At 38.1% G+C, this 27,406-nt stretch overlaps 1 protein-coding gene across 1 annotated transcript; it reads left to right on the plus strand.

Moving 5' to 3' along the window:
* Nucleotides 1–27,241, plus strand: or (AP-3 complex subunit sigma-2 or). Its single transcript, XM_089648464.1, has 6 exons — nt 1–200; nt 4,833–4,924; nt 19,366–19,477; nt 21,296–21,475; nt 23,870–23,977; nt 27,107–27,241. Exons 1-6 carry the CDS (start codon nt 132–134, stop codon nt 27,119–27,121), a joined length of 576 nt encoding a protein of 191 aa, XP_089504590.1. The 5' UTR covers nt 1–131; the 3' UTR covers nt 27,122–27,241.
* The last annotated feature ends 165 nt before the right edge of the window (nt 27,242–27,406 follow it).

Here is a 27,406-nt window from a genome sequence, read left to right on the forward strand (position 1 = left end):
TTCTGATTTTATCTATGTACGTCTCGTCGCCGATTGCTGTCAAAAATCGTGATTATTAAACTCATTATTTCTTATTCCCCCATTTATTTGCAAATCTGGGACGTAGTTTGCATATTATTTAAAGCTTAATTATGATTAAAGCCATTTTAGTGTTCAATAATCATGGAAAACCTAGGTTATCAAAATTCTACCAGTATTTTGTAAGTAAATAAACAAATCGCCAAACTTAATTTTACAAATATCACTGGAGATTTATCGTTGGTTCGATTCATTGGAATTATAAACTTTCTACTTTGTTTTCGCGCAGTTGAATCACCTTTAAATTATTTAGTTTATTTTATTACGAAGATTAGAAATTTCTCCAGCATATGTTATGATTTTATGTTTTAAAAAACCCAATCCAAAGTAAACTCCAATTAACCTACATTTTACATTTATTGAATAATACTTTCTTGTTTTTTATGCCAATTATCAGTTGCCTAATAGGAAATATTAATTTTCTAATTTAATTTTAACATAATGGAGATAAATTAAGTGTTTGATTAATATTTTATCTACAAAGTTTGCTGAGTAAATATTTTTAAATTATTTGTAAATATTTCCCTAACCTCTACACTTTTATAGGCCAGATTATAGAAATTACACTTCATTTCAATTAAATTACTACAAGAAACAATGATTTACGTCTGGATAGATCCATTATAATTCCATTTTTATTCAATCAAAATTCAAAATTTACCTTGTAAAATGATCCCTTTTCCGCCATTTTGAACTTTTTTTTCGAACGACACTTGCAAACACTTTGTTTCAATCTAAATATGCATAATATATTACTTAATTAATGCAAACTAAGAACCTTATAATATAATTTGTGCATGTTTATAGTTGTTTCTTGTAGATTCTTGTAGTTGAAACAAAGTATAATTTCCACATTGAACTCTTGTTTTCGCCCGCACGAAGTGTGTTAATATCCACAAATTATTGAAATAAACATAACCTAATCTAATTTTTCTACTATCTTGGTACAAGAACACCTAAAGGGACGCAGGAAAACACTTTCTTAGGTACACATCAATTTATAATAATAAAATACATTGAGAAAAAGGGTCTGATTTCCCTTAGCTTTTAGGTAATTCTGTATCTATCAGTTCTTGCGAGACTACTCTGTGATCTTCCACGATCACAAAACTCAGATTAAGGGTCTAATTTCTCTTAATTTGTAGGTACTTCTTTACCTATCAATCTTGACGACACTACTGGTCCGTGATATCTTCAATCACAGAACTCAGATTAAGGGTCTAATTTCCCTTAATTTGTAGGTACTTCTATACCTATCAATCCTGACGACACTACTGGTCCGTGATATCTTCAATCACAGAACTCAGATTAAGGGTCTAATTTCCCTTAATTTGTAGGTACTTCTATACCTATCAATCCTGACGACACTACTGGTCCGTGATATCTTCAATCACAGAACTCAGATTAAGGGTCTAATTTCCCTTAATTTGTAGGTACTTCTTTACCTATCAATCTTGACGACACTACTGGTCCGTGATATCTTCAATCACAGAACTCAGATTAAGGGTCTAATTTCCCTTAATTTGTAGGTACTTCTATACCTATCAATCCTGACGACACTACTGGTCCGTGATATCTTCAATCACAGAACTCAGATTAAGGGTCTAATTTCCCTTAATTTGTAGGTACTTCTTTACCTATCAATCTTGACGACACTACTGGTCCGTGATATCTTCAATCACAGAACTCAGATTAAGGGTCTAATTTCCCTTAATTTGTAAGTACTTCTATACCTATCAATTCTGACGACACTTCTGGTCTGTGATATCATTAAAAATAATATTATTAAACGAGGATATAAAAATATTTTTTTACAAAAATCTATTTTTTTTCTTCATGTACATTATTACATATAACATTTGTACATTAATCATACTTATTAACACAATATTTTTTTTTCATTTTGGGCTGTTAGCCGCCCACCACGCGTTTTACGAAAAAACTTGTCAATTCCCGAACCACACGCCATTTTGAAAAAAATTCAATGACGCTGAAATATAACAAAATTTCAATTGTAAATATCAGGAAAAAACTGTACCAACGGAGTCCTGCCAATTAGTACGAAATGAATGCTTAATTATCTCCAGAGTGATTGGCATTTAAAATTTTAAACACAGATGTTACTAATGTATCCCTTTTTCGTTTTTAAGCCGACAGACATCAGATCCGCCGGGACGCCGTCGTTTGATTTTAAGACACATCGCCGTACACACGCCGGGACGGCGTCGTTTGAGGCCAATGGGTTAAACTAAGACTAGTAGAGAATGTCACATGACCAATAGAAATATATTTACAGTGGATCTTAGGAATGCATTAACATTTTGCAAATTAAAATTAGGTTTTTTATTATGTGTCAATATTAACATTGCCCTTGTTAAAAAAGCATAATACTCCCGTTGGGCCATAAAGTCCGACACTTTCTTGTTAAGAACTGAAACCCAACCCAACACTTGGACATAAATTTACAATGAACACTTATTTCTAAAATTCATGACTTAGTTAGAAGAAATTGTGTTTATAAAAATACTAGGTCGTTAGACAAATTATTTTATTTGTAGAATTGGAACTTATTGGCGAAGTTAGGGGGAAAAATATATTGTTTTTTATGAAAAGCTTAATTTAAGAAACAGTGGGAAAATATGGATCTCATGATAAAATTATTTGTAATAGGTATTGTCGCATTCTGGAATGAACAACATAGGTTCTTAGATTAGGTTTATTTTGTAAAATTTCTACCAACACATTTCCGCCAGAAAGGTAATTCTACCCGTCCAGTCGATTGATGCTTAACTCCAGGAAGGGTAGTTCTACCCGTCCAGTCGATTGATGCTTAACTCCAGGAAGGTAGTTCTACCCGTCCAGTCGATTGATGCTTAACTCCAGGAAGGTAGTTCTACCCGTCCAGTCGATTGATGCTTAACTCCAGGAAGGGTAGTTCTACATTTTGCGCCGGCCACATTTCAATGACAGAAAAGATGGAAATAACCAATTTTTTTATATGAATAATATATACCAATCTCTTTGTAAAGATCCCACCTATATATACATAATTATCGAATCGTAATGCAAGTCATCTTTTTATATTTATCTTCGTGCCTTTCGTTTACATCGTTTTCAACAAAAGATAAAATATTTTGTTATTGTAATAATTCCTGGAATGAGGGTTTTTACGACCGTGAAACCCCCCTCAACCCCTATGTGCAATCGAGCGAGAGATGTCGGGCGTATTTAAAGTAAGCAGGTGTGAGCACATACCGATAGGCGGACCGTAATAAACATATTACAAGGTTAATTGAGTTTTTTTTTTTTCCCATTATTTCTGGCTTTCACCCTTCAAGGCTTGGCCATCATCTAAAATTATTGAGAAATGAAAGGTGAATTTAAATATTAATTTTATTTAAATAGGCAAATTTCTAAATTATAATGAAAATTGGAGTCGAGTTCAGACTTAGAAGAGATGAGATGTTGAATGGAGGGGAGGCAATTTTAGATAAGGCTTGATAGAAGAGCCGCATTTCAAATAATATAAACATATTACAAGGTTAATTGAGTTGTATTTCAAATAATATTTACATATTACAAGGTTAATTGAGTTGCATTTCAAATAATATTTACATATTACAAGGTTAATTGAGTTGCATTTCAAATAATATAAACATATTACAAGGTTAATTGAGTTGCATTTCAAATAATATAAACATATTACAAGGTTAATTGAGTTGCACTTCAAATAATATAAACATATTACAAGGTTAATTGAGTTGCATTTCAAATAATATAAACATATTACAAGGTTAATTGAGTTGCATTTCAAATAATATAAACATATTACAAGGTTAATTGAGTTGCATTTCAATATAAACATATTACAAGGTTAATTGAGTTGCATTTCAAATAATATTCGATTTTCGTTTAGTACTTTTATAGCTTGGGTATGCTGAGTTACTACATTTTCGTTAAAATATTTTAATTATTTCCGAAGATATAGCCATTTAAAACAAATTAAAGAAATTCGCGCAGGACCTTTATTTTCGCCCGGAAAAAACGTAACGCCAGCCCAAAAAATACTTGCCAGAAATGTGTTAAAAATTATTTATAGTTACTATAGTAAAAAATAAATACCTAAAAACTTATTTTGTATTAAATAATATAAACATTGGTACTTCCGGCAAATGTTACGTTATATCGGTAGTCGACTTTGAGGAGCAATTCCGCTTATTAGAGTTTTTACCAAATCTGAATTTAAATGCATGTTTTTCCATCTCCCCTGACGTAAATAGTTGTTTTTTCTAGTAGTTAAGTTAAGTTATACTGATTTAAAAGTGCCATTTTCGGTTTGCCGTCAAAATGACATGACTGTTTTTAACTGGCCAACGTTGGCGACGGCATTCTCGTTTTTATTTGTGAATTCGGCGGCGTTAATGTCACGCTGGACGACGTTAGTGACAGCCTTCATACCAGACATTGGCGGTTTCTATGTCATAATGACGTTGTGGCCAATTGGAACCATTTCGAAATGTGCAGTTTTAGATCATTTTTCAAATTGATAATTATGAATGAAGATTATTAAAATTACATAATTTTTGTATGATAATCATAAGCACAAAATGAACTTTAAATTTTCCACACATTTTTAGCAGTATTCATAGTTTTGTGAAAATACCCCATTGGTTTTTGTAATTTTATGTACCTATAAATAAATGGACTGTACGTACCCTGTGTAAATAAATAAATAAACTGTTTATATTTTATAGAATGAAGACATGCAACAACAGATAATAAAAGAAACATTCCAATTGGTGTCAAAAAGAGATGATAATGTCTGCAATTTCTTGGAGGGAGGAAGGTGAGTTATTTAACCTTAATTATTTTACTAGCCCTTTACAACTGACTTCATACGAGCGTGAGTTTGTCTTTGAAAGAATAAATCTGTTGCCTCTCGCGCACGGGTTTAAACCAGTAAGTCGCCCAGCCATATTACTGTAATCAAAAAAGCATACATGATTCAAATTGATCATCTTTATTCAGCGACTTTTTGTGCTAAAAAAAACCTCTAACACGCTTACATTTTTTTGTTAAGAGGAAGCTACAACCCAAAAATGTGTATATTCTTGGTATACCTTATATCGTAGGTAATAGGCATTATTTTATTTTTTTTTTTTTTTTCGGTCGGAGGCGGTTTACTTAAGTTCCCCGCGAGCACTTAGGCCATAGGCCCATTGTACTATCTCCCATTTTACCTCATTCCCTTGCCAGTAACCCGGTCCCTTTAATGAAGTTCACCAGGGCTGTCATTGGATATGTGGCGATGTCTTCTGGTTCCACACTGTGTCTTCCCAGGTATCTGAGCCTTATTCCCAGCAGAGCGGGACATTGGCACCATAGGTGAATTGGAGTCTCTTCCTCCTCTTCACATTTCCTACAGATGTTGGTGTTTTCCACTCCCAACAGTTGCATGTGTCTCCTGAGATGGCAGTGTCCCGTTAATAGTCCTACCAGTTCCCTCAGTGAGTTTCTGTCCATATCGAGTAGTTGCCTGGTTCGGTTAGGGTCCGGTCCGTTTATGAGTACTTTAGATTGCCTCATTCCGGGTGCCTTCTTCCATTCCTTCCAGTGTTGGGATTTGACCCACCTCTTGATATGTAGTTTGGTGTGGCAAGCTGCTACTCCTACGGCCGGCTCGGATCCCGCAAGTGGTGCTTTCGCCCCTTTCCTTGCTAGTTCGTCAGCCCGCTCGTTGCCCTCAATACCTTTATGTCCTGGTACCCAGAGCAGGGTTACTTTATTGATGGTCGCCAGTTCTATAAGGATAGTCCTGCATTCCATCACCAGTCTGGAGTCGCATCGGTTACTTTCCAGTGCCATTAAGGCCGCCTGGCTATCTGAACATATATTTATGTTCTTATTTCTGTACCCGATACTCATATTCTCCTGTGCGCAGGCTAAGATGGCTTTCATCTCAGCTTGAAACACAGTGCAGTGCATTCCTAGAGGTATACTGAGTTCCCTCTTAGATCCCTGTAGACAGACCCCGGCCCCTGTTCCTTCCTCCATCTTGGACCCATCTGTGAACCAGATTAGTTCCTGTTTGGAGTTTGGACCTGGGACCGAGTCCCATTCCTCCCTTGTGGGGTACGTCACTTTAAACAGCTGTCCGAAGAAGTATTCGGCTTGCTTGCCGTCCTGCTTCATCCCAGCCGTCGGACTAATTGCCCTCAGTCTTATTCCTATCTCCGTGTGACTGTTTCTGGGCAACTCTCCTCTCCATTGGCCATTGCAATGTAACCTGTAGGCTGCCGCCATCGCCGCCCCCTCTATTTCTATGTTTAGTGGGGGTAGGTTCAGCAGCACTCCCATGGCTAGTATTGGAGTGGTTCTCATGGCTCCTGTGATGCTTCTGCATGCAAGTCCCTGTATGTGATTGAGTGTGACCATCACTGTTTTCAGTGTTGTTTTCCTCCACCAGACCAGGGCTGCGTGCATGATCCTTGGTTTTACAACGGCTGTGTAAAGCCATTGCATCATTTTAGGTTTGAGACCCCACGTTCTGCCGCAGATTCGCCTAGTTGCCCACATCAGAGCACAGGCCTTTCTGCCTACAGTTTCCACCTGGTTTTTCCAGCTCAGTTTGGCATCTATGATGACTCCGAGGTACTTAACCGTGTCAGAGGGTTCTAATTCCTTTCCATAGAAGGTTGGATTGCTCCATCCTTCTAGTTTCCTTTTACGCGTAAAGATTACTAGTTCTGTCTTGTCTGGGTTGACTGACAGTCCTGTTTCTTCACACCATTCTTCCACTGTTGCCAGTGTTGACTGTATAAGGCCTCGGGTTGTGTCTGCATCCCAACACCTTATTATGGTTGCAATGTCATCCGCATACCCTTGCGTATATAGGCCCCTGTTGTTGAGTTTCCGGATGAGGTTGTCCACCACCAGGCTCCACAGCAAGGGTGATAAGACCCCTCCCTGTGGACACCCTCGTGTCACCAGCACTTTGATGCTTACCTCACCCCTTGTCACCGTAAGTATCCGGCCTGAGAGCATGTTCCTCAGCCACCTTCTGGTGGTTTTGTCGAGTCCATGTTTTTCTGCCGCTTCATCAATGGATTTAATAGTGGTGCAGTTAAATGCTCCCTCTATATCCAGGAATAGCCCTACCGCCAGTTCCCCAGTCGCTTGTGCCTGCTCCAGTTTGTACACCAACCTGTGCAGTGCCGCGTCGACTGACTTACCTGCTTGGTAAGCAAATTGTAACTCGTGGAGGGGCTTCTCTTTCAGTGCCCCGTCCCTTATGTGCCTGTCCATTAGCCTCTCCATTGTCTTCAAAAGAAATATAAATATAGGCATTAAAATCGCTTGACAAACGGAGTCTAGAAACGTTCGATTTTAAGCATAAAACTGTGTTTTACTTATTTTGTAATAAATTTTATAAGAAAGCAAAAAAGTTAATCAAGTGAAACTGTCACAGATAATCTTAGCTATAAATCTGTATTTTTTAAAAGTTGTTTCCTTTATGCGGTCATACATTTCTATTGAAAAAATATTTTTTGTAGTAGTTTGCATTTATATTTTTTATTGAGTAATTTATATATTTATTTGTATTCTACTCAAGCGAAGCGATAGGAAAACCTTCAATTTATCAAAGGAAATTTTTGGTATTCATAATGTACACCAATTCATTATAAAGAGTAATCAAAATAGTGATTTGGCATTAAGCTTCGCCTTAAGAGATCTGTATATTTTAAACATTTCAACAAGCCAGATTTAATTTAGACCTTTAGTTTTATAGTTTATCTACAGGTAATATGTTTATCTATAGGTAATATTTTTATCCATAGGTAATATGTTTGACGATAGATATTGCTGTTTATTATTTTTATAAATATTTTTTAATGAATACTAACACAGTATAATATGAAATAAACATGGTCACAAATGTTAATATCCCTCAATACAAGCGATCCAAATTCAGTTGGTTTTTAGACATGACCTTGAATGGCTGACAGACTGTCGAATGTGTTTATAAATTTATTAAATATATTTAATTTAGCTATAAAATTTTACATTTTGTATCTATTCTAAAACTACTTTAATAATATTCTATTACCTACATACTAATATTTGGACTTCACAACATTGAAAAACTGCACTGTTGTTCGGGTGGTTATAGCGCAATACATTGGTCCTAGGGCCTGGACCGACATAGCTTCTCCCACCCTCGCTTCTCATACCTCCACGCGGTGACCAACGGGCAACGGACTGGAGGGTGAAGTTGATGGTAACCAATCCGTCGGGGGACCCCAAAAGTACGGCTAAAGTGAGAAGCAGTGAGCGTCTGTTCCGCATGTTAGTGGCTGCTCACAAATGGTGGGTGTGGCAACTCGACATATTCGGGTACTAGTCGCATACACCATATCTAATGGGTATCCAGGCTCATTAGTTTAATCCGATAATTGACCATAAACGGGCAATGATAGCGGATCCAGCCCTAGTTAGTTGGGTCACTCTGGTTCCACGTCTGACGACCATCGGTGGTGTATCTTCCAGAATGCGACTATTACATATTGCTCAGTAAAATTTAACCTTCAAGCCAGTTCCCACAGTTCGTATTTTCAAGTTTAGTGTAGTTTCCCACATTTGCAGATTCGACCCTACAATAAAACAATTCATTGGCCTGGTATTTTTATAAAGATATTGTCTTGTTTGTGTATCATTTATGATTTAAGAATTAGTGACATTTTACTGCAAGCAGCGGCAGTTTTCAAATAGAGCTGTTCGCTTTCTATTTTATGATGACCCTAGTTAAACCATTATGCCTAAAAATATTTGCCAATACCTTTCCCACCCCTGTCCCATAGTAATAAAAACCCCAAATAAAGTTTCATGTCCCTTAAAATAATCCCTTTAAAATATTTGTATTGTTTAAGTCACGTTTGTATCATTAAGAATAGTTTAGTGCATTTTATTTTATGTTAAGAATGTTGTTTGCCAACGAGCGGGTGGAACATCTTTATTTTGGTAAAATGTCCTTCAGAATTTAGTTTAAATACAGATACCTCCCAGAAAAAGGACAGTATTGCAGTGTTGCTATAACGGGTAGGTACAGACGTACCTACGCTGTCAGTCGTGAGATAATCACTAGGTTTATGTAAACCTAGGTAAAACTGAAGAATAGAGGAAACTAGACCTTTATTTCTTTCAGTTTAAGTTTTAGCAGAGGAAAATAAGATCCTCTGCAATTATATTGTGAATTAATAAATTTATATGTCAAGAAGAAGAAGTGTTTTCCTGCATTCCATCTGACGGCGTGTTCTCGTACCACGATAGCAGAAACATATGGTCCTTCGAGCCGCATCGGGAACAGCAGCATCATGGAAGCGGGACAACACTCAAAGACGTCATCTGTCTGCGGCAGCAAGGCGGGAACCAGCAGCAGCTGGACGGAGGCTCAAATAAAAGCTTCAGCAACCAAGGTGCACATCACGAGACAAAAGGCCCGCCTACTTACGGAGATGGCTGAAGCAAAGATGGCCGCGGAAGCAAAGGCTTCCGAAGCAAAGGCTTCCGAAGCAAAGATGACTGCAGCAATGTCAGTCTTGGAAGCAGAGGAGCAACATGCGGCGCTCGTTTTAGAAGCTGCATCAAGGACTTCGCAACGGACTCTCGAGGATAGAGTCAATGACTGGGTGGACCAGTCACATCACAGTTCATCATCAGAACTTGGAGATCACAATGAACAGCCTCTTCGAGTTCAAATGGAGCAGCAACAGGAACTGCTCCATGATGGGCGGTTATCACTACAACCGCCCACAAGAACTGCACAGCAACAGCCCTTGGCAGGGCAGACTCTCCCGTCGCAAATGGAACCTCGGGTAGAGCAGGCTCATCCGCTGCAATTGGAACAGCGGTTGGAGCAGCACAAGGGTGGGCGGTACGCATTACTCCCACCAAAAGGATCCTCAGAGCAGCAGCCCTTGGCAGGGCAGACTCTCCCATCGCAATTGGAGCCTCGGGCAGAGCAGACTCTTCCGCTGCACTTGGGACAGCGGTTGGAGCAGCAGCAGCAGGGCGGGCGGTACGAGCTACTCCCACCCAGAGGAACATCGGATCAGCAGCCCTCGGTAGGGCAATCTCTTCAGCTGCAGTCGACGCAGCCTCAGCAGCCAAGCAGTAGCTACTGGGAGCTGCCTACGTCAGAGCAGCCATTCAACTTAGCAGAGCAACGCGACGGGCAACAGTGGCCAGAGTCGCAGGGCCGATTCCAGGGACCAACACCTGCTATAACTGAAGACCGTCTCGCGGAATCAATTGGTAAGGCAATGTCTTTATATAATACCAGGCCCAAAGTCAATGATCTTCCCACATTTAACGGCAATCCAATTGAATGGATTGCGTTCAAATCAATATACCATCATACCACAGACTTCTTAAAAGTATCTGACAGCGAAAATTTATATAGATTACAAAAAGCGTTAAAAGGAGAGGCGCGTGACGCGGTTTCTTCCCTTCTATTATCTCCTTGCAATGTCAAGGAAATAATAAATACGTTAGAAAATATTTTTGGCAACACGGATCACATCATACAAAAAACTATTGGTGAGATCCGAAATTTAAGTAAATTAGATGAGAATACCAGTTCAGACGCCATAATTCGATTTTCTTGTAAAGTAAAAAATTTAATTTCTATGTTAAAATCATTTAAAAATATCGGACATTTGCACAATCCAGATTTGTTATCGACATTAATCGGTAAACTACCTAGTACACTACGAACGTTGTGGCTTACAGACAAAGATAGGCGGAACACAACACAGCCAATACTCTGCTATTTATCACTTTGGCTGGAAGAAATCGTAATTAATTCACGTGACTCAGGAATAAGTTTTAATTCTAAAATCAGTAACGAAACTAAATTCGCTTCCAATAACCATTTCAAGCAGTATAGTAATAATTATCATCCACGGCAAGCTAATCAACATCAAAATAAACAAAATTTTAATAGGCCTTATGCATCCAAAAATAATCATTTCGAACGTCCGTACGATACGTCAAAAAAATTCCTTTATCACACCACTAATAATGGAAAACCACCGTGCTGTGTTTGCAAAGGAGAACACCAGATTTGGCAATGTGAGAAATTTAAAAATGTCCCAATAACGCAAAGATGGGAAATTGCTAAATATAATAATGTTTGTTATAAGTGCTTAGGGTACGGACATTCCCGTTTTAATTGTAAAGTAAATTTAAAATCACCAAACGAAAAATTTCATGATTTATTGGTTAATCACAATCGGGTGGAAACCGATGAAGTTGTCACAAACACGTGGGAAAGTAATCAAGTACTTTTAAAAATTATTCCGATTACGGTATACGGGCCACTCGGAAGCCGAGATATTCATGCGCTATTAGACGATGGGTCAACCGTCACATTGTTAGACCAAGAAGTAGCCAAACAAATCGGTTTGTCTGGACCAGTTAGTGACCTCTCATTGCATGGAGTCAATGAAATGAGCTCCAACAACGCGGATTCTATGTCAATAAATGTAAAAATAAAAGGTAAAAACGAAGTAGAATCGTACATAGCTAGTGCTCGAACCGTTCGGGATTTAAAGATACCAGCTCAAATGGCGCTATCTAATTCGTACATTTCGAGTAATAAACACTTAAAGAACGCTCCTCACTTTGAAAAGAATGTAAAACCCCAAATGTTAATTGGGCAAAACAACTGGGAATTAATTATTTCCAGAAAAATAGTTCAGGGAGATAAAAATAAAGTATCATTATCTTATACAAAGCTTGGTTGGGTCGCGCTCGGCCATATTTCAAATAAAACGGGAAATAGTGTAGAATTCAATTTTCATGTTCAGGAAAACGAAAATAGCGAATTGCATGAAATTATCAAAGAGAGTTTTAAGATAGACGAGATGGGAGTAGTGAGCCCGAAAATATGCAAAGATGATAAACGTGCATATTCCCTGTTAGAAAGTACCACAAAACGCGCTAGTCAGGGGTGTCATTGGGAGACGGGTTTGCTGTGGAAGGAAGAAAAAAGATATTTTCCTGATAGTCTTCAGGTTGCGGAAAATAGATTAAAAACTTTAGAAAAGAGAATGGACAAAGACCCTGAATTTGCGGAAGCCTACTGCAACAAAATACAACATTATTTAGATAAAAGATATGCAAAAAAATTCAATTTCAGTGGTAGGTATCCGGATAGCTCGGATAAATTTTATTTACCACATTTTGCTGTTTACAACCCAAATAAGCCAGGAAAGCTTAGGGTTGTATTTGATGCGGCGGCAAAATCAAAGGGAATTTCTTTGAATGATAGGCTTTTAACCGGGCCCGATCTATATAATTCTCTGCTAGGAATGCTTTTTAAATTTAGGCAAAATAAAATTGCATTCACCGCCGATATCCAAGAAATGTTTTTACAAATTAAAATTATTGATGAAGATACACCGTTTCAGTTGTTTTTATGGAGAGGAAAAGATCGTAAGGTAGCCCCGTCTGTATACGCTATGAATTCAATGATTTTTGGCGCAAAATCATCACCTTGTTCGGCGCAATTCGTAAAAAATAAAAACGCGGATCAATTTGTATCTCAGTTTCCCCAGGCCGTCGAAGCAATAAAAACAAAACATTACATGGACGACTATTTAGATAGTGTAAATTCAGTAGAAAGTGCGAAGAAATTAATACAAGATATTACATACATACATGCTCAAGGCGGGTTTAATATCACCGGCTGGGCAAGTAACGCGCCAGAGGCGCTAGAAAACATTCCCGTAGCCCACAGGTCGAAGAATGTTGTTTGTTTCGAACAAGGTGAGGAAAACATACAGAGAACATTAGGTTTGCAATGGGATCCAAATTCAGACACATTGTCATTCGATCTAAGCTTCAAAAAAATTCCCGGAGATATTATTTCTGGGAAGCAAAGACCCACGAAAAGGCAGATGTTGAAAGTCATTATGACAATATTCGATCCGCCCGGGTTTTTAGCACCCCTGACAGTTCGGTCTAAAATACTACTGCAAAATGTATGGAGGTCGGGTACTGACTGGGATAAGAAATTAAATGATCGTAATTTTAATGAATGGCTTCATTGGTTGGAAGCCTTAAGGTCAATAAGTAAAGTTAAAATTCCTAGGTATTACGAGATTTTATGCGGTGGGGAAAACGCCGTAGACAGACAACTTCATATTTTCTGTGATGCGAGCGAAAAGGCAATGTGTTGTGTAGCTTATAGTCGTGTTCAAAATGCTAATGGTCAGGTCTTCGTAAATTTTATTGCTAGCAAAACCCGCGTAGCCCCAATCAAGCCGATGTCAATTCCGCGCTTAGAATTGCAAGCAGCCCTTTTAGGTAGTAGATTATATAAATGTATAATCGGTGAACACACGCTCACCTTTAACTCGAAACATTTTTGGACAGATTCAAAAACCGTAATGTGCTGGTTAAAATCTGATTCAAGAAATTTTAAGCCTTTTGTTGCGCATAGGTTAGGTGAGTTGGAAGAAACAGTTGGTTCAGAATGCTGGCGGTGGCTTCCAACTAAAGATAATATAGCAGATGAGGCTACCAGAGATACTAGGATGACAGATTTAGGATTAGAGGGGCGATGGTTTTCTGGTCCCGAATTCCTAAAATCACCTCCAGAAGTATGGCCGCAAGAGAATTTGGCTAAACAGTGTGATAGCATAAACAAAGAACTATTAGAGTTAAAACCATCGGCTATCTTACTCACCACATCGGCGGCATGTTTCATAGACTTAAATAAATTCTCCAAAATTACCTACTACAACCATTTAGTCATAAGATATACATTTTTACGGGATTTCTAGTTTTAATACATTACCTACTACACAATTTTTAGTCATAAGATTTACATTTTTTACGGAATTTCTAGTTTTAAGACATTACCTACTACACAATTTTTAGTCATAAGATTTACATATTCCACGGAATTTTTAGTTTTAAGAGTAGCATAAATATTTGTATTTTAGACATTTTAATAAATTTAACTGGTAATTTTCGTAGACAAGCAGTAGGTACCTAATAAAGATAACAGTCGCATTCTTTGCCTATTTTGTGAAGTATCTTCACGGGAGGAGGTATGTATCTTCCAGAATGCGACTATTACATATTGCTCAGTAAAATTTAACCTTCAAGCCAGTTCCCACAGTTCGTATTTTCAAGTTTAGTGTAGTTTCCCACATTTGCAGATTCGACCCTACAATAAAACAATTCATTGGCCTGGTATTTTTATAAAGATATTGTCTTGTTTGTGTATCATTTATGATTTAAGAATTAGTGACATTTTACTGCAAGCAGCGGCAGTTTTCAAATAGAGCTGTTCGCTTTCTATTTTATGATGACCCTAGTTAAACCATTATGCCTAAAAATATTTGCCAATACCTTTCCCACCCCTGTCCCATAGTAATAAAAACCCCAAATAAAGTTTCATGTCCCTTAAAATAATCCCTTTAAAATATTTGTATTGTTTAAGTCACGTTTGTATCATTAAGAATAGTTTAGTGCATTTTATTTTATGTTAAGAATGTTGTTTGCCAACGAGCGGGTGGAACATCTTTATTTTGGTAAAATGTCCTTCAGAATTTAGTTTAAATACAGATACCTCCCAGAAAAAGGACAGTATTGCAGTGTTGCTATAACGGGTAGGTACAGACGTACCTACGCTGTCAGTCGTGAGATAATCACTAGGTTTATGTAAACCTAGGTAAAACTGAAGAATAGAGGAAACTAGACCTTTATTTCTTTCAGTTTAAGTTTTAGCAGAGGAAAATAAGATCCTCTGCAATTATATTGTGAATTAATAAATTTATATGTCAAGAAGAAGAAGTGTTTTCCTGCATTCCATCTGACGGCGTGTTCTCGTACCACGATAGCAGAAACAGGTGGATAAAAACCATAGTCAATCAACCAAAGCTTCATGGAAAAGAGCCATTACTTGGAATCTGGGAACGCTTACAGCAAAAAGCAAAGAATTGGCCGAATTGATGAGAAGACGTAGGATTGATATTGCATGCATTCAAGAAACCAAATGGAAAAATACAAATATAGACAAGTGCCGCTACCTAGAAACACAGACAAATGATTACAAACTGTATTACTACGGAGAAAGTAGTACCAGAAATGGAGTAGCCATAGTACTACAGCAAAGGTTTCATGAAAATGTGATAAAAGTAATAGCACCCAATGATAGAATTATAATGTTAAAACTGGTAATATGTAACGCTATTTACAATATCATTTGTGCATATGCACCACAAATGAGATGTGATAGAGAAGAAGGAGACAGTTTTTGGGACAAGCTGGAAGAATTAATCCAAAACATTCCAGAAAATGAAGCTATCATGATGGGTGCAGATATGAATGGGCATGTGGAGATGTCAAATAGTGGCCATGATACTAGCCATGGCGGCTTTGGATATGGAGCACGAAACGAACTAGGAGATGAGCTACTAAATTTCTCAGATGCATACGGTTTCACTATCGTGAACACATTCTACCAAAAGAAACCAGAACATCTCATAACCTACAAAAGTGGAAATGCTGCAACACAAATAGATTATTGGTTATGTAGAAACAAAATGAGAAAAATGCTCAGAGACTGTAAAGTTATCCCTGGTGAACCCCTTGCAATACAACATCGCCTACTATTGCTGGAATTACATTTAACTAGACATAAATTGTATAAGGACAAGATAAAACCAACAACCAAAATTAAGCGGTTCAATATCTCAAAAGAAAACGGAAAACAATTAACGTCAAAACTCCAAAACTGGATGCTTGAAAATCTCCAAAATGAAGAGACACAAAACCCAACTGAAATGTGGAAAGCATTTGAACAGGTATGTTTACAGGAAGCCAAACAACATCTGGGAGTCTCCAAAGGTAAACTGAAAATAAAGAAGGAATCATGGTGGTGGACAAACGAGGTGCACAAATGTGTAAAAGAGAAGAAAACTGCTTTCAGAAACTGGTCACAATGTAAGTGCGATAACGAGAAAGAGCAACTCCGGATAGTGTATAAGCAAATCAAAAAGACAGTAAAGAAAATAGTTGCCTCTGCACAACATGAGGCATTGAGAGAGCTGTATGATGACCTAGAAACACCCAATGGAGTGCAAAGAATATACAAAATCGCAGCACACAGGAGAGAAAGGGCCAAATCTATTAGAACACCCAAATACATAGAAAACACTGACGGTGAGTTGATCACAGACGAAATCAAAATATGTGAAAGATGGAAAGATTATTATTCTACATTACTGAACGAAGAATTTCCAAGAACAATTCATGTGTCAGAGAAACCAGTGCTGGGGCCAGTTGAAGAAATCACTCCGACAGAAGTTAAAGTAGCCATATCACAAATGAAAAAGGGGAAAGCAGTGAGGCCAGACAATATTCCAGCCGAATTATGGAAAGAGTGTGGGGAAGTGGGACATAAATGGCTGTGCAACCTGTATAATAAAGTACTGACCGGAGAACCAATGCCAGAAAGCTTTAGGAAAAGCTATCTTCTTCCATTTTACAAAAATAAGGGAGACTCTAGGAAGTGCGACAATTATAGAGGGATAAAGCTTATGTCTCACACCATGAAAATATATGAGAGGATTATAAACACACGAATTAGGAATATTGTAAAAATACACGACGATCAATGCGGCTTTGTATCGGGGAAATCAACAATAGATGCTATTCAAACAGTCAGAATCATAGTTGAAAAATATCGAGATGCAAAAAAAGATTTACACATGGTATTTATAGACTTGGAAAAAGCATTTGACAGGGTACCCCGAGGCCTGATATGGGCGGCATTGAGATCTCATAACGTACCAGAAGGATATGTGCTCTCCATACAAGATATGTATACAGACGTAGAAACACAAGTAAGATGCACATCAGGGATGTCACCAACATTTCCAATTAAAGTGGGGGTACACCAAGGATCTGTCCTCAGCCCATTGCTATTCATAATGGTCATGAATTACCTAACGAGTCAAGAAATGAACAGTATTCTCAAGACTATGCTTTTTGCAGATGATGTAGTACTGATAGAAGAAAATCATTGTGATCTACAAAATAGCCTGGAAAGGTGGAGAAAGATCCTGGAGGATAATGGACTAAAAATTAGCAGGAAAAAGACGGAATATTTGTATTTACCATTTGAAGACCCAAATGCTGTAACTCCTTCGATGCAATTGGATAGAGTAACATTAGCCAACTGTGACTCATTTAAGTATCTGGGCTCACTCATCCACAGAGACGGAGGATGTGCAGCGGATGTCAACCATAGGATAGGAGTGGGATGGATGAAATTTAGATCCGTAACAGGAATTTTGTGCGACACGAAAATGCCAATAAAACTTAAAGGAAAGACATACCAGACTATTGTTAGACCCGCGATAATGTATGGCTCCGAATGCTGGACTATGTACAACTCCTACTCTAGGCAACTCGAATCATCAGAAATGCGAATGCTTAGATGGACGGCAGGAGTATCATTAAAAGATAAAATTAAAAGCTCACGCATTCGTGGTAGCCTGGGTGTCACTGACATAAACAGTAAGCTAGAGGAACGACAGTTAAGATGGTATGGGCACATAAGACGGAGACCACCAGACCACACAGTGAAGCAGGCAATGTCTATAGAGCTTCAAAGACAGTCATCCAGAGGTAGACCAAAGAACTCCTGGATGACCCAATGCTCCAAAATCCTACAAAGAAACGGCCTAGATGAAAGCGACACTCAGAACCGAAGAAGCTATAACCTGAGAACGAGAAGAGCCGACCCCAACAGCCTACCTAGGCAATGAGTTGGGATAGTGCTAGGAAGAAGAACATTGAAAAACTGCACAACTTTTAGCTTCCTTAACATTTAAAGGGAGTTTATTGAACACTTTAAAACCTTTACCTCAAAATATACCTTGTTACGGTCAGTCCAAAGTTTAACCAGGATACTTTCATTTTATAACCTTGCAACTTCCTTTCAAACATCTTGTAGATGGGATATATTTTTCCCCGCCCTGTATGGAGGATTATGCTCTACCGTCGGTTGGTCGGTTTGGCGGGTTCTTTTCCAGTCTAACCACTGGAAGGGACTCTGGCGCGTTTGGTCTTTTTACAAACCAACAAAGTCAAACTTGGCCACCCACTTTTCAATCAACATAACAGTCAATAATGTACTTAAAAACCTAACACATAAGCCAGCCTATTATCACAACATTGGGCCCTGCATATTACCATAACACTTTATAATAACTATTGTTTTGTGTTGCCGATAAATTTGTCTTAGGAAGCCTAAAATCATTGCAGCTTTTCGTAGGATAGCCATGGACAGCACCATACTAACTCTTAATAACTGTTAATACTAGATTGGAATATTATTGTGAAATTTTTCCATCTTCACTCAATATTAAACTCTATGCGACAACTCTATGTAGACACTGCATTAGTTTGTAGCCTTTGTATAAAGGTGGACATTTAGTTGCTTTTAAGACTCTTCTTCCACAGAGATATGCAAGTATCCGATACTTATGTTGTGTACTCACATCTCGCGCACAGTCCGTACAGGTTGTTGAATACTCAAAACGTTAAAACTAGAATGCTTTCATAACCTCACTCACAACCAAACAGTTCCTGTAGCTGTCGTTCTTTGTTGACTGTTTACAGTTACAAAATGTCTAAAATAAGTGTTACCATGTTTAAAGCGACGACGACGACGATTTGAGTTGGAACAACCTTGCTCGGCTGGTCGCAAGAGATTGGCGTCGCCGATGAGCTTACAAAATGTCGACATGTGTACCTATGTACGAAACTCTCGCGCAAATATATGGCAGTAATCGCTAAGACACCTGAATCATCGATTTTGGAAATTTGCATTTCACTGTGAAAGAAAAACCTAACTGCGCATGTTTAAAATCTTTTTCTTTTTTTGTTCAATTTTTGGCTAAGCAATTTAATATTGACTCATATAAGTAAATTTGTACTTACAACTATACCGTCGTCAATATTGAACCGATTGTAATTGTGTATTTCTATAAATTCTTTTACCACACTATTTGTTAACAAATTGGATATATAACGTTAACAAATAGGAATTAAAAAAATGAATTAATTAATTATGCAGAAAAGCTAACACAATTGTCGTACGCAATGCACTGCGACACCCAACTGAATCAAGCGTTCATTCCGTAGAATTCCATAAACAAATATTCTATTGGGATCCTTTGACAGAAGTATTATTTAATGTTCCAGCCTCATTGGGGGATCAGACTACAAGCTGATCTACCGGCATTACGCCACGCTGTACTTTGTCTTCTGCGTGGACTCCTCAGAAAGTGAACTGGGAATCTTAGACCTTATTCAGGTAATTACATTTTTATGTTGTTGTCTACTTATTTAGCACGACAAAAAAATTTATTAAGAGTGCTCTATCCCATGATTGCTATTTTATTTGCAAAATAAATTACCTGTCCAAATTCATATAAATATTGAAATATAAATACTATTACACCACTGCTGATACTGTACAAATTGCAAGTGTGCCCCACTGTTGGTAGCACTTTGACTCTGCAAAAAACTCTTGACTCTGTAGGGTCCGTTTGATAGAATATCCTATATTAACAACTTATGGATTGTAATTTATTTGAAAAAAAATTATGTCACACCTCACAAGAAATGTCCCTGTCTGTAAAGGCAGGGGAGCTATGTCGTTGTGAGGCGGGTTAAGGTAGGGGCTGTAGGAAGGAATTGATTAATGCGGGTCTTGAAGAGGCCTGGATTATATGAAGGAGGAAAAACAGATGCCGGTAAATATGAGCCGTCTTATACAAACACCAGCCAATATCAACTGTGAATGGGTGTTCTGCTCGTGTACGTCGAGTTTCACGCACTTGCATGGGTGCACCGAGATCAATGCTGCTAGCTCTTTAGTGTAGACTCCATTAAAATATCTGTAGAACAGACTTAGCATGCCCACATGACAATTGGTCTGTTTTGGAGCATAGGAGTCAGGTGGGAATGATGTTGTTACGAAATACATTAAAAGGTACATCACCCTGTAGCATCATTTGTCACCCCCACTCTGGCAGACCAAGCGGCCAGATGGTCAAAACGGAATACCGCTTCCGGCCCTTTGACTCGCCGCGTGCGGAGTCTCCATCTTGCCTTCGGCTCGGCAGCAGTCACGATCTTATCTCAGCCCTGAACGCACGCGGGTCCCAGAACAATTGAAACACTTGCAACAATGAAGCGCAGTTTACGCATTATTAGAATCGGACTCGTTCTTGAATTTAACTAATTATTTCGCGCTGCCAATTCACAATCATGTTTCGAAATCTTAAGTTAAACTTTGCTCAATGGAACCACGCTTCCGTTGAATTCTCAAGTGCGTCACAAAACCAAACCAACCGCAGCTCTCTTTGGAGCGCTGGCAACTACCAGCTCGGCATGTTATGGCCCCCCTTCTTGGCAAGCCGAACCTGTAAGCACCTTCATTATAATCCACTTCTGCTGTTCAAGACAGTAAATTCCATCTTAAAAACTCCCCGTTTCACCCGGTCGTTACTATAGAGAGGGAGAGATAGAGTTTAGATTCTGTTCTACCATGTGTTTCTTTAGAAAGTGTTAAATAAACCTTTGTTCTTTATATTAATGAGTAATAATTGAATTGACCTTCCCAATCCCTGACCGATGGACGAAGAAATGAGCTGGAAAGTTCCCCACCCCTGATGGATTCGAGTTCTCATCTGCCTACCTTTTTTACACTGAGCTAGCAAATTACATTACACCCTGGTTCAATTCCAAGATGGGTTCCAACCTAATACTTAGCAATGTCTTTGTTCTAACAGTATTTCAATGGAAGATGCCACAAGAAACTTGCGTCATTGATCCCTTCAGCACTTTTGCATGATCGGAAAACACACCAAACATGTGCCCAATATTTATCCACGGTTGATAGTATTTGTCACATGAGGACAGGTCGCTTCTATCACTCGTTTTTGTGGTCAACAGTTCGGCTATGGAATGTTTAGCCAGTCTTTTGAGCTAGACCCAAGTATTCTTCCTTTCCTCAAAAATACCCTATACACAGCATCCCTAAATATGATGTAGACCCCTATGCCCCGGGACCTTATGTCTGACTTATCACTTCCTTGTTCTGTGTGTACATATATTCTCTGTGCAGGTATTTGTGGAGACCCTGGACAAGTGTTTTGAGAATGTGTGCGAGCTGGACCTGATCTTCCACGCTGACTGCGTCCACCACATCCTCAGCGAGCTGGTCATGGGAGGCATGGTGCTGCAGACCAATATGGCCGACATTCTGGCCAGGATCGAGGACCAGAACAAGCTGCAGAAACAGGAGGTGAGCGCTGCTAACTATCTGTTTATAGAGTGTGAAAGGATACCCTTGATGAGCTTTCAGAGTGGAAGATACTCTCAGTATCGCCCTGGTGTAAGACCATCATTCAGAATTGAAACATTGCTTGAAATGGCTTTAGCGGTGTTTTGTAACCAGATCTGAAAAGCCAGGTACTCCTCCACCTTCCTCCTCCTATCTCCTTCTCCTCCCCAGTACCTTCAGCCTCACAACAGACCCCAATTGGGGATGCCCTAGTCTCACTGGCTAGAGACAGTTGGGAGCAGTTGGGACTCTTATGTGGTATTTACATGTGTGAAGGCATTTGACAAGTGCCATGAGAATGTATAGGAACCTTGACTAAGAACGACAAGCGCCTTGAGGTAAATACAAGTGCATTGAGAATGTGTGTAGAACCTTTGTAAGTGCCCTGGGAATATGTGAAATCCATTGACAAGAACCTTGAGAATGTTTTGAGGTACATACAAGTGCATTGAGAATGTCTGTAGAACCTTTGTAAGTGCCCTGGGAATATGTGAAATCCATTGACAAGAACCTTGAGAATGTTTTGAGGTAAATACAAGTGCATTGAGAATGTGTGTAGAACCTTTGTAAGTGCCCTGGGAATATGTGAAATCCATTGACAAGAACCTTGAGAATGTTTTGAGGTAAATACAAGTGCATTGAGAATGTGTGTAGAACCTTTGTAAGTGCCCTGGGAATATGTGAAATCCATTGACAAGAACCTTGAGAATGTTTTGAGGTACATACAAGCGCATTGAGAATGTGAGTAGAACCTTTGTAAGCACCCTGGGAATATGTAAAATCCATTGACAAGAACCTTGAGAATGTTTTGAGGTACATACAAGTGCATTGAGAATGTCTGTAGAACCTTTGTAAGTGCCCTGGGAATATGTGAAATCCATTGACAAGAACCTTGAGAATGTTTTGAGGTAAATACAAGTGCATTGAGAATGTGTGTAGAACCTTTGTAAGTGCCCTGGGAATATGTGAAATCCATTGACAAGAACCTTGAGAATGTTTTGAGGTAAATACAAGTGCATTGAGAATGTGTGTAGAACCTTTGTAAGTGCCCTGGGAATATGTGAAATCCATTGACAAGAACCTTGAGAATGTTTTGAGGTACATACAAGCGCATTGAGAATGTGAGTAGAACCTTTGTAAGCACCCTGGGAATATGTAAAATCCATTGACAAGAACCTTGAGAATGTTTTAGGGTACATACAAGTGCATTGAGAATGTGTGTAGAACCTTTGTAAGTGCCCTGGGAATATGTGAAATCCATTGACAAGAACCTTGAGAATGTTTTGAGGTAAATACAAGTGCATTGAGAATGTGTGTAGAACCTTTGTAAGTGCCCTGGGAATATGTGAAATCCATTGACAAGGACCTTGAGAATGTTTTGAGGTACATACAAGCGCATTGAGAATGTGAGTAGAACCTTTGTAAGTGCCCTGGGAATATGTGAAATCCATTGACAAGAACCTTGAGAATGTTTTGAGGTACATACAAGCGCATTGAGAATGTGAGTAGAACCTTTGTAAGCACCCTGGGAATATGTAAAATCCATTGACAAGAACCTTGAGAATGTTTTGAGGTACATACAAGTGCATTGAGATTGTGAGTAGAACCTTTGTAAGCGCCCTGGGAATATGTGAAATCCATTGACAAAAACCTTGAGAATGTTTTGAGGTACATACAAGTGCATTGAGAATGTGTGTAGACCCTTTCTAAGCGACCTGGGAATATGTGAAATCCATTGACAAGAACCTTGAGAATGTTTTGAGGTAAAAACAAGTGCATTGAGGATGTGAGTAGAACCTTTGTAAGTGCCCTGGGAATATGTGAAATCCATTGACAAGAACCTTGAGAATGTTTTGAGGTACATACAAGTGCATTGAGAATGTTACTAGAACCTTTGTAAGCGCCCTGGGAATATGTGAAATCCATTGACAAGAACCTTGAGAATGTTTTGAGGTACATACAAGTGCATTGAGAATGTGACTAGAACCTTTCTAAGCGCCCTGGGAATATGTGAAATCCATTGACAAGAACCTTGAGAATGTTTTGAGGTACATACAAGTGAATTGAGTATGTGTGTAGACCCTTTCTAAGCGCCCTGGAAATATGTGAAATCCATTAACAAGAACCTTGAGAATGTTTTGAGTTACATACAAGTGCATTGAGAATGTGATTAAGCCTTTGTAAGCGGAATATGTGAAATCCATTGATAAGAACCTTGAGAATAAATTTTACATTTGTATTACGACTTCTCCGTTTAGATTGGCCGATTCTCAAGTAAAACAAACCTCGATGAAATCACTTTATACTGCTTGTATTAATTTATTTAACCATTGATTGCATGAATGTGTATTCCAGGCCGGACTATCAGCGGCCCCCGCACGAGCAGTGTCGGCAGTGAAGAGTATGAACCTGCCGCAGCAGATCCGCGACATGAAACTGCCCGACCTTCCGCAAGCTATCAAGGTAACAGTCCACTTCTTCAGTCAACCCAAAGCCAAGAGGGTTAATAATATTGTACGCACGGGTTCACGCATTCTGTACTGAGCACTGAGTAATTAAGAGACAGAGCTGCCCATAAGGGCGAGAGGAACAAACCAAGTTGGGCGGAGCAGGGAGGTGGCATTTGCGTGTCCCTCTCAATGATCGTCAATAAATTAATTCGAGAGTCATAACTAATAACCATAACTGCGAATCCCAAATCGGGTGAAAAAAGTTTGGCTTGTTTCCAAAATTGAATACATAATTTGTAACAGTGTTTAGATTGATAATTTTTCAAATGTTTTATAATTTACTCACCGCAGTAAGCGAACACGCGAAGGAAGAGAGAACGGCGGATGTCCTCGTTAACAAACAACGGAAACAAACATTCGGATGTATATATCATTCTGAAAAGTCCCACAATGGACTGTGCTGCAAACCGTTACCTTACTTCAGCACGCTTTACTTTCTGTGCAGGGTCTGATTATTTCAATGTGCACCCAATGTTCGAATGATGTCGTAGTTTATTCGAGACATATTCGAACCCTCCTGGTTCCAAAATGATAGTCACATGGTTTGACTCCAGCTCATAGAAATAATACTCAGATTTTGAGTTAGAGCATATCTACCTCTTCTAACTTGAGTGGTATTGCACAAGCTTATTTCACAAGTTGTGGCTTGCTTCCCTACTGTCCATATAGGGGCCGTTCAAGTATTATGTAAGCACTATAGGGGGGCAGGGGGGTCTTTGCTTTGCTTATTTTTGATGACATGGGGGGGTGGGGGGGTCGAGATAGTGATTACGTCAGCACTGCTCAGCAGTAGTTTTTTTTTTTTTACACATTGGCAACCCACACATTGTCTATGTTTGAAAACCGAATACATATTCGGGGATTCCCACAAATAATTAATACGTTTAGGTACTCGCTTAGAAGCGAATGGGGGAATTACCGCGCGCTACTCACTTGTCAAAATTTCTTCCATCAATCTATTGTTTCGTTTCTGTACGATTGACGATTTGACGTGTTGTAAGCAAATCAAAGCAAGTTAATATTTGTGTTACCGTTGATCCTCTTTCGCTTATGAATCAATAAAAAAAAAAAGAATACATTAACAGAAAAATGCATATAGGTACCAATTTTTACGTAAGCATGGGAGGGGGGGGGGGGGGGGGGTAAGAGCTTTGCTTACTTTTGGTGACAAGGGGAAAGAGGGGGTAAATAATTGTAATAAATCTGTTTACGTAATACTTGAACGGCCCCATATTCCTAAAACAATTCAACAGCTAATCCACCTAAGAATTTTAGGTTCTTGATCTTAAGAAGAACTGCTGCGCGGCGTTTTTTATACAAAATTTAAATTCGAATCAAAAGGTATAGCAAATATCTAGTACGGATATGTGATATTTTATTTATTTGTCTTTTAAATTACGATAAATAGGCCATTAAAGATTTAATTTTGCGTGATTTTAGAAGCAACTTTGGCATTTTTATTGGCATTCTTATTGACATTTTTGGCAAAATTAATTGTAAACATTAGAAAAATAAACTTACCATCTACTCTGTGCTAATAGAATGAAAATAATAAATAAAACATTTTTTTGGGTAAAATTTAAATCTAAATGTACAATAAATTTGGGTCCCAGCGGTCATTTTTAGTGTAAATTTACGCCCGTCAAAATATATATTTTTTAAATTATACTTCGTCTCATTTTTATGGTAAATAAAGCAAAACCGACTCACAAAACGTTGCCTCTAAAATCTTAAAAATGTAATTCTTTAATGGCCTATATGTTATAATATAGAACACAAATATTTGCTATATTTCTTGGTTATAAATAAATTACACTATTTGATTATATGTACATATTTTATTAATAGACTACACACCATTGATAACTCTTATGCTATGTTAGCTGATGTTTTTAATATGCCTCTATTGAAGTATAAAGCTGCACTAATTAAACATTTCAGCTATGCATAATTTAATGAGGTCGCTGCATAACAGGTTTTTTGTTTTTGTTTCTACTTCATTACTTTCATTATCTTTGTAATGATGTATATTCTTTTGTCTTAATTACTTATATAATCTTTTTTTTTTATATTGCACTATGACTGTCAATAAGTATTGTGTATAATGGCACTTATGCCATTAATTCTAAATAAATAAATTATTATTCAATTTGGTAACCTTATACCTTTGGGCAAAAACATTTTAAATACACAGCTTGTAAACTATACAATACACTACCAGCCACGATTAGACAAACAGAGTCAATAACCAAATTCAAACATGAAATAAAGAAATGGATAACAAGTATTGGGCGTCCCACTATCGCAAACATCTGTAAACCAAATTACTCGTAAACAATAACAACAATTCAAATACAAAATAAAATATAAGAATCAATAATTTTATAAAAAACCCTTTGTAACTACGATAAACTAAATGCTACTAACTAAATGCATTTATATTACACATATATTTACAATATTGTCGTACCTGTACCTACTCTTTCTATTATCTATCTATTGAATCCATAGTTTAAAATGTATACAACTTTGTAATTTGTATTTTGATTTTGATTTAGTCATGCATGTAAATATTCTTTAAGTATCTGTATACGTCTGTCTCGACACAGGTGTACCCTAGTGAGACAGATGTCGATAAATACAAGTAAAAAACTTTATATTGATAGATAAATAAAAAAATAAAAAACTTTATATTGATAGATAAATAAAAAAATTAAATCCTCAAATCCAAATTTAAGTTATCTATGAAAAAGGCCGTGCAACTGTTCCTCTTAATGAACGTATTGCAATCGTAGGAGAACAGACGACAGGTGGGAATAATGTATCTAACTTGTTGGTGTTTCATGATCTCTTCGTCACTGGTTCAAAAACGTCTTTTGAGCATCAGTACCCGGTTGAAATTTTTCGTATCAGAATTGGTTATTTTTACATCTCATTCTTTTGTTCAACGTCTCGGCACTGGAATAACATATTATGTATTTCTTCGCTCAAGAGTCTTGTGAGTTTCCCTAAGAAACTGGTTCAATTCTTCTTCTCAAAAAATTGTCACATTAGAATCTTTACATAATATGTTTCTTTCCAGGATTTGAAATTCTGACCTACCACAGTCCAGCCTAATTCCGACTACCGCACCTACATCAGCCCCGAGTTTCCCCCGCGGGGCGGCCCTGGCTTCCTATCCTCGCGCATGACCATGGCCTCCAACATCATCCAGTCCCTCTACCCCAACACCTCCAACCAGCAGGACTATGAGGACTTGCGCGATCTGCACCGGCCCTTCGCCCCCAAGATACTACCGGCCCCGTCTGTCAACCAAGGATTCAAAGCCACGCAAGACTACGAAGAAAACTACACAAACAGAACGGCCAACACTGTGATTTTA

The sequence above is a fragment of the Hesperophylax consimilis genome, chromosome 27 (genome assembly GCF_061612785.1).
Source record: "Hesperophylax consimilis isolate HC1 chromosome 27, BYU_Hcon_1.0, whole genome shotgun sequence".
NCBI classification, from domain to species: Eukaryota; Metazoa; Arthropoda; class Insecta; order Trichoptera; family Limnephilidae; genus Hesperophylax; species Hesperophylax consimilis.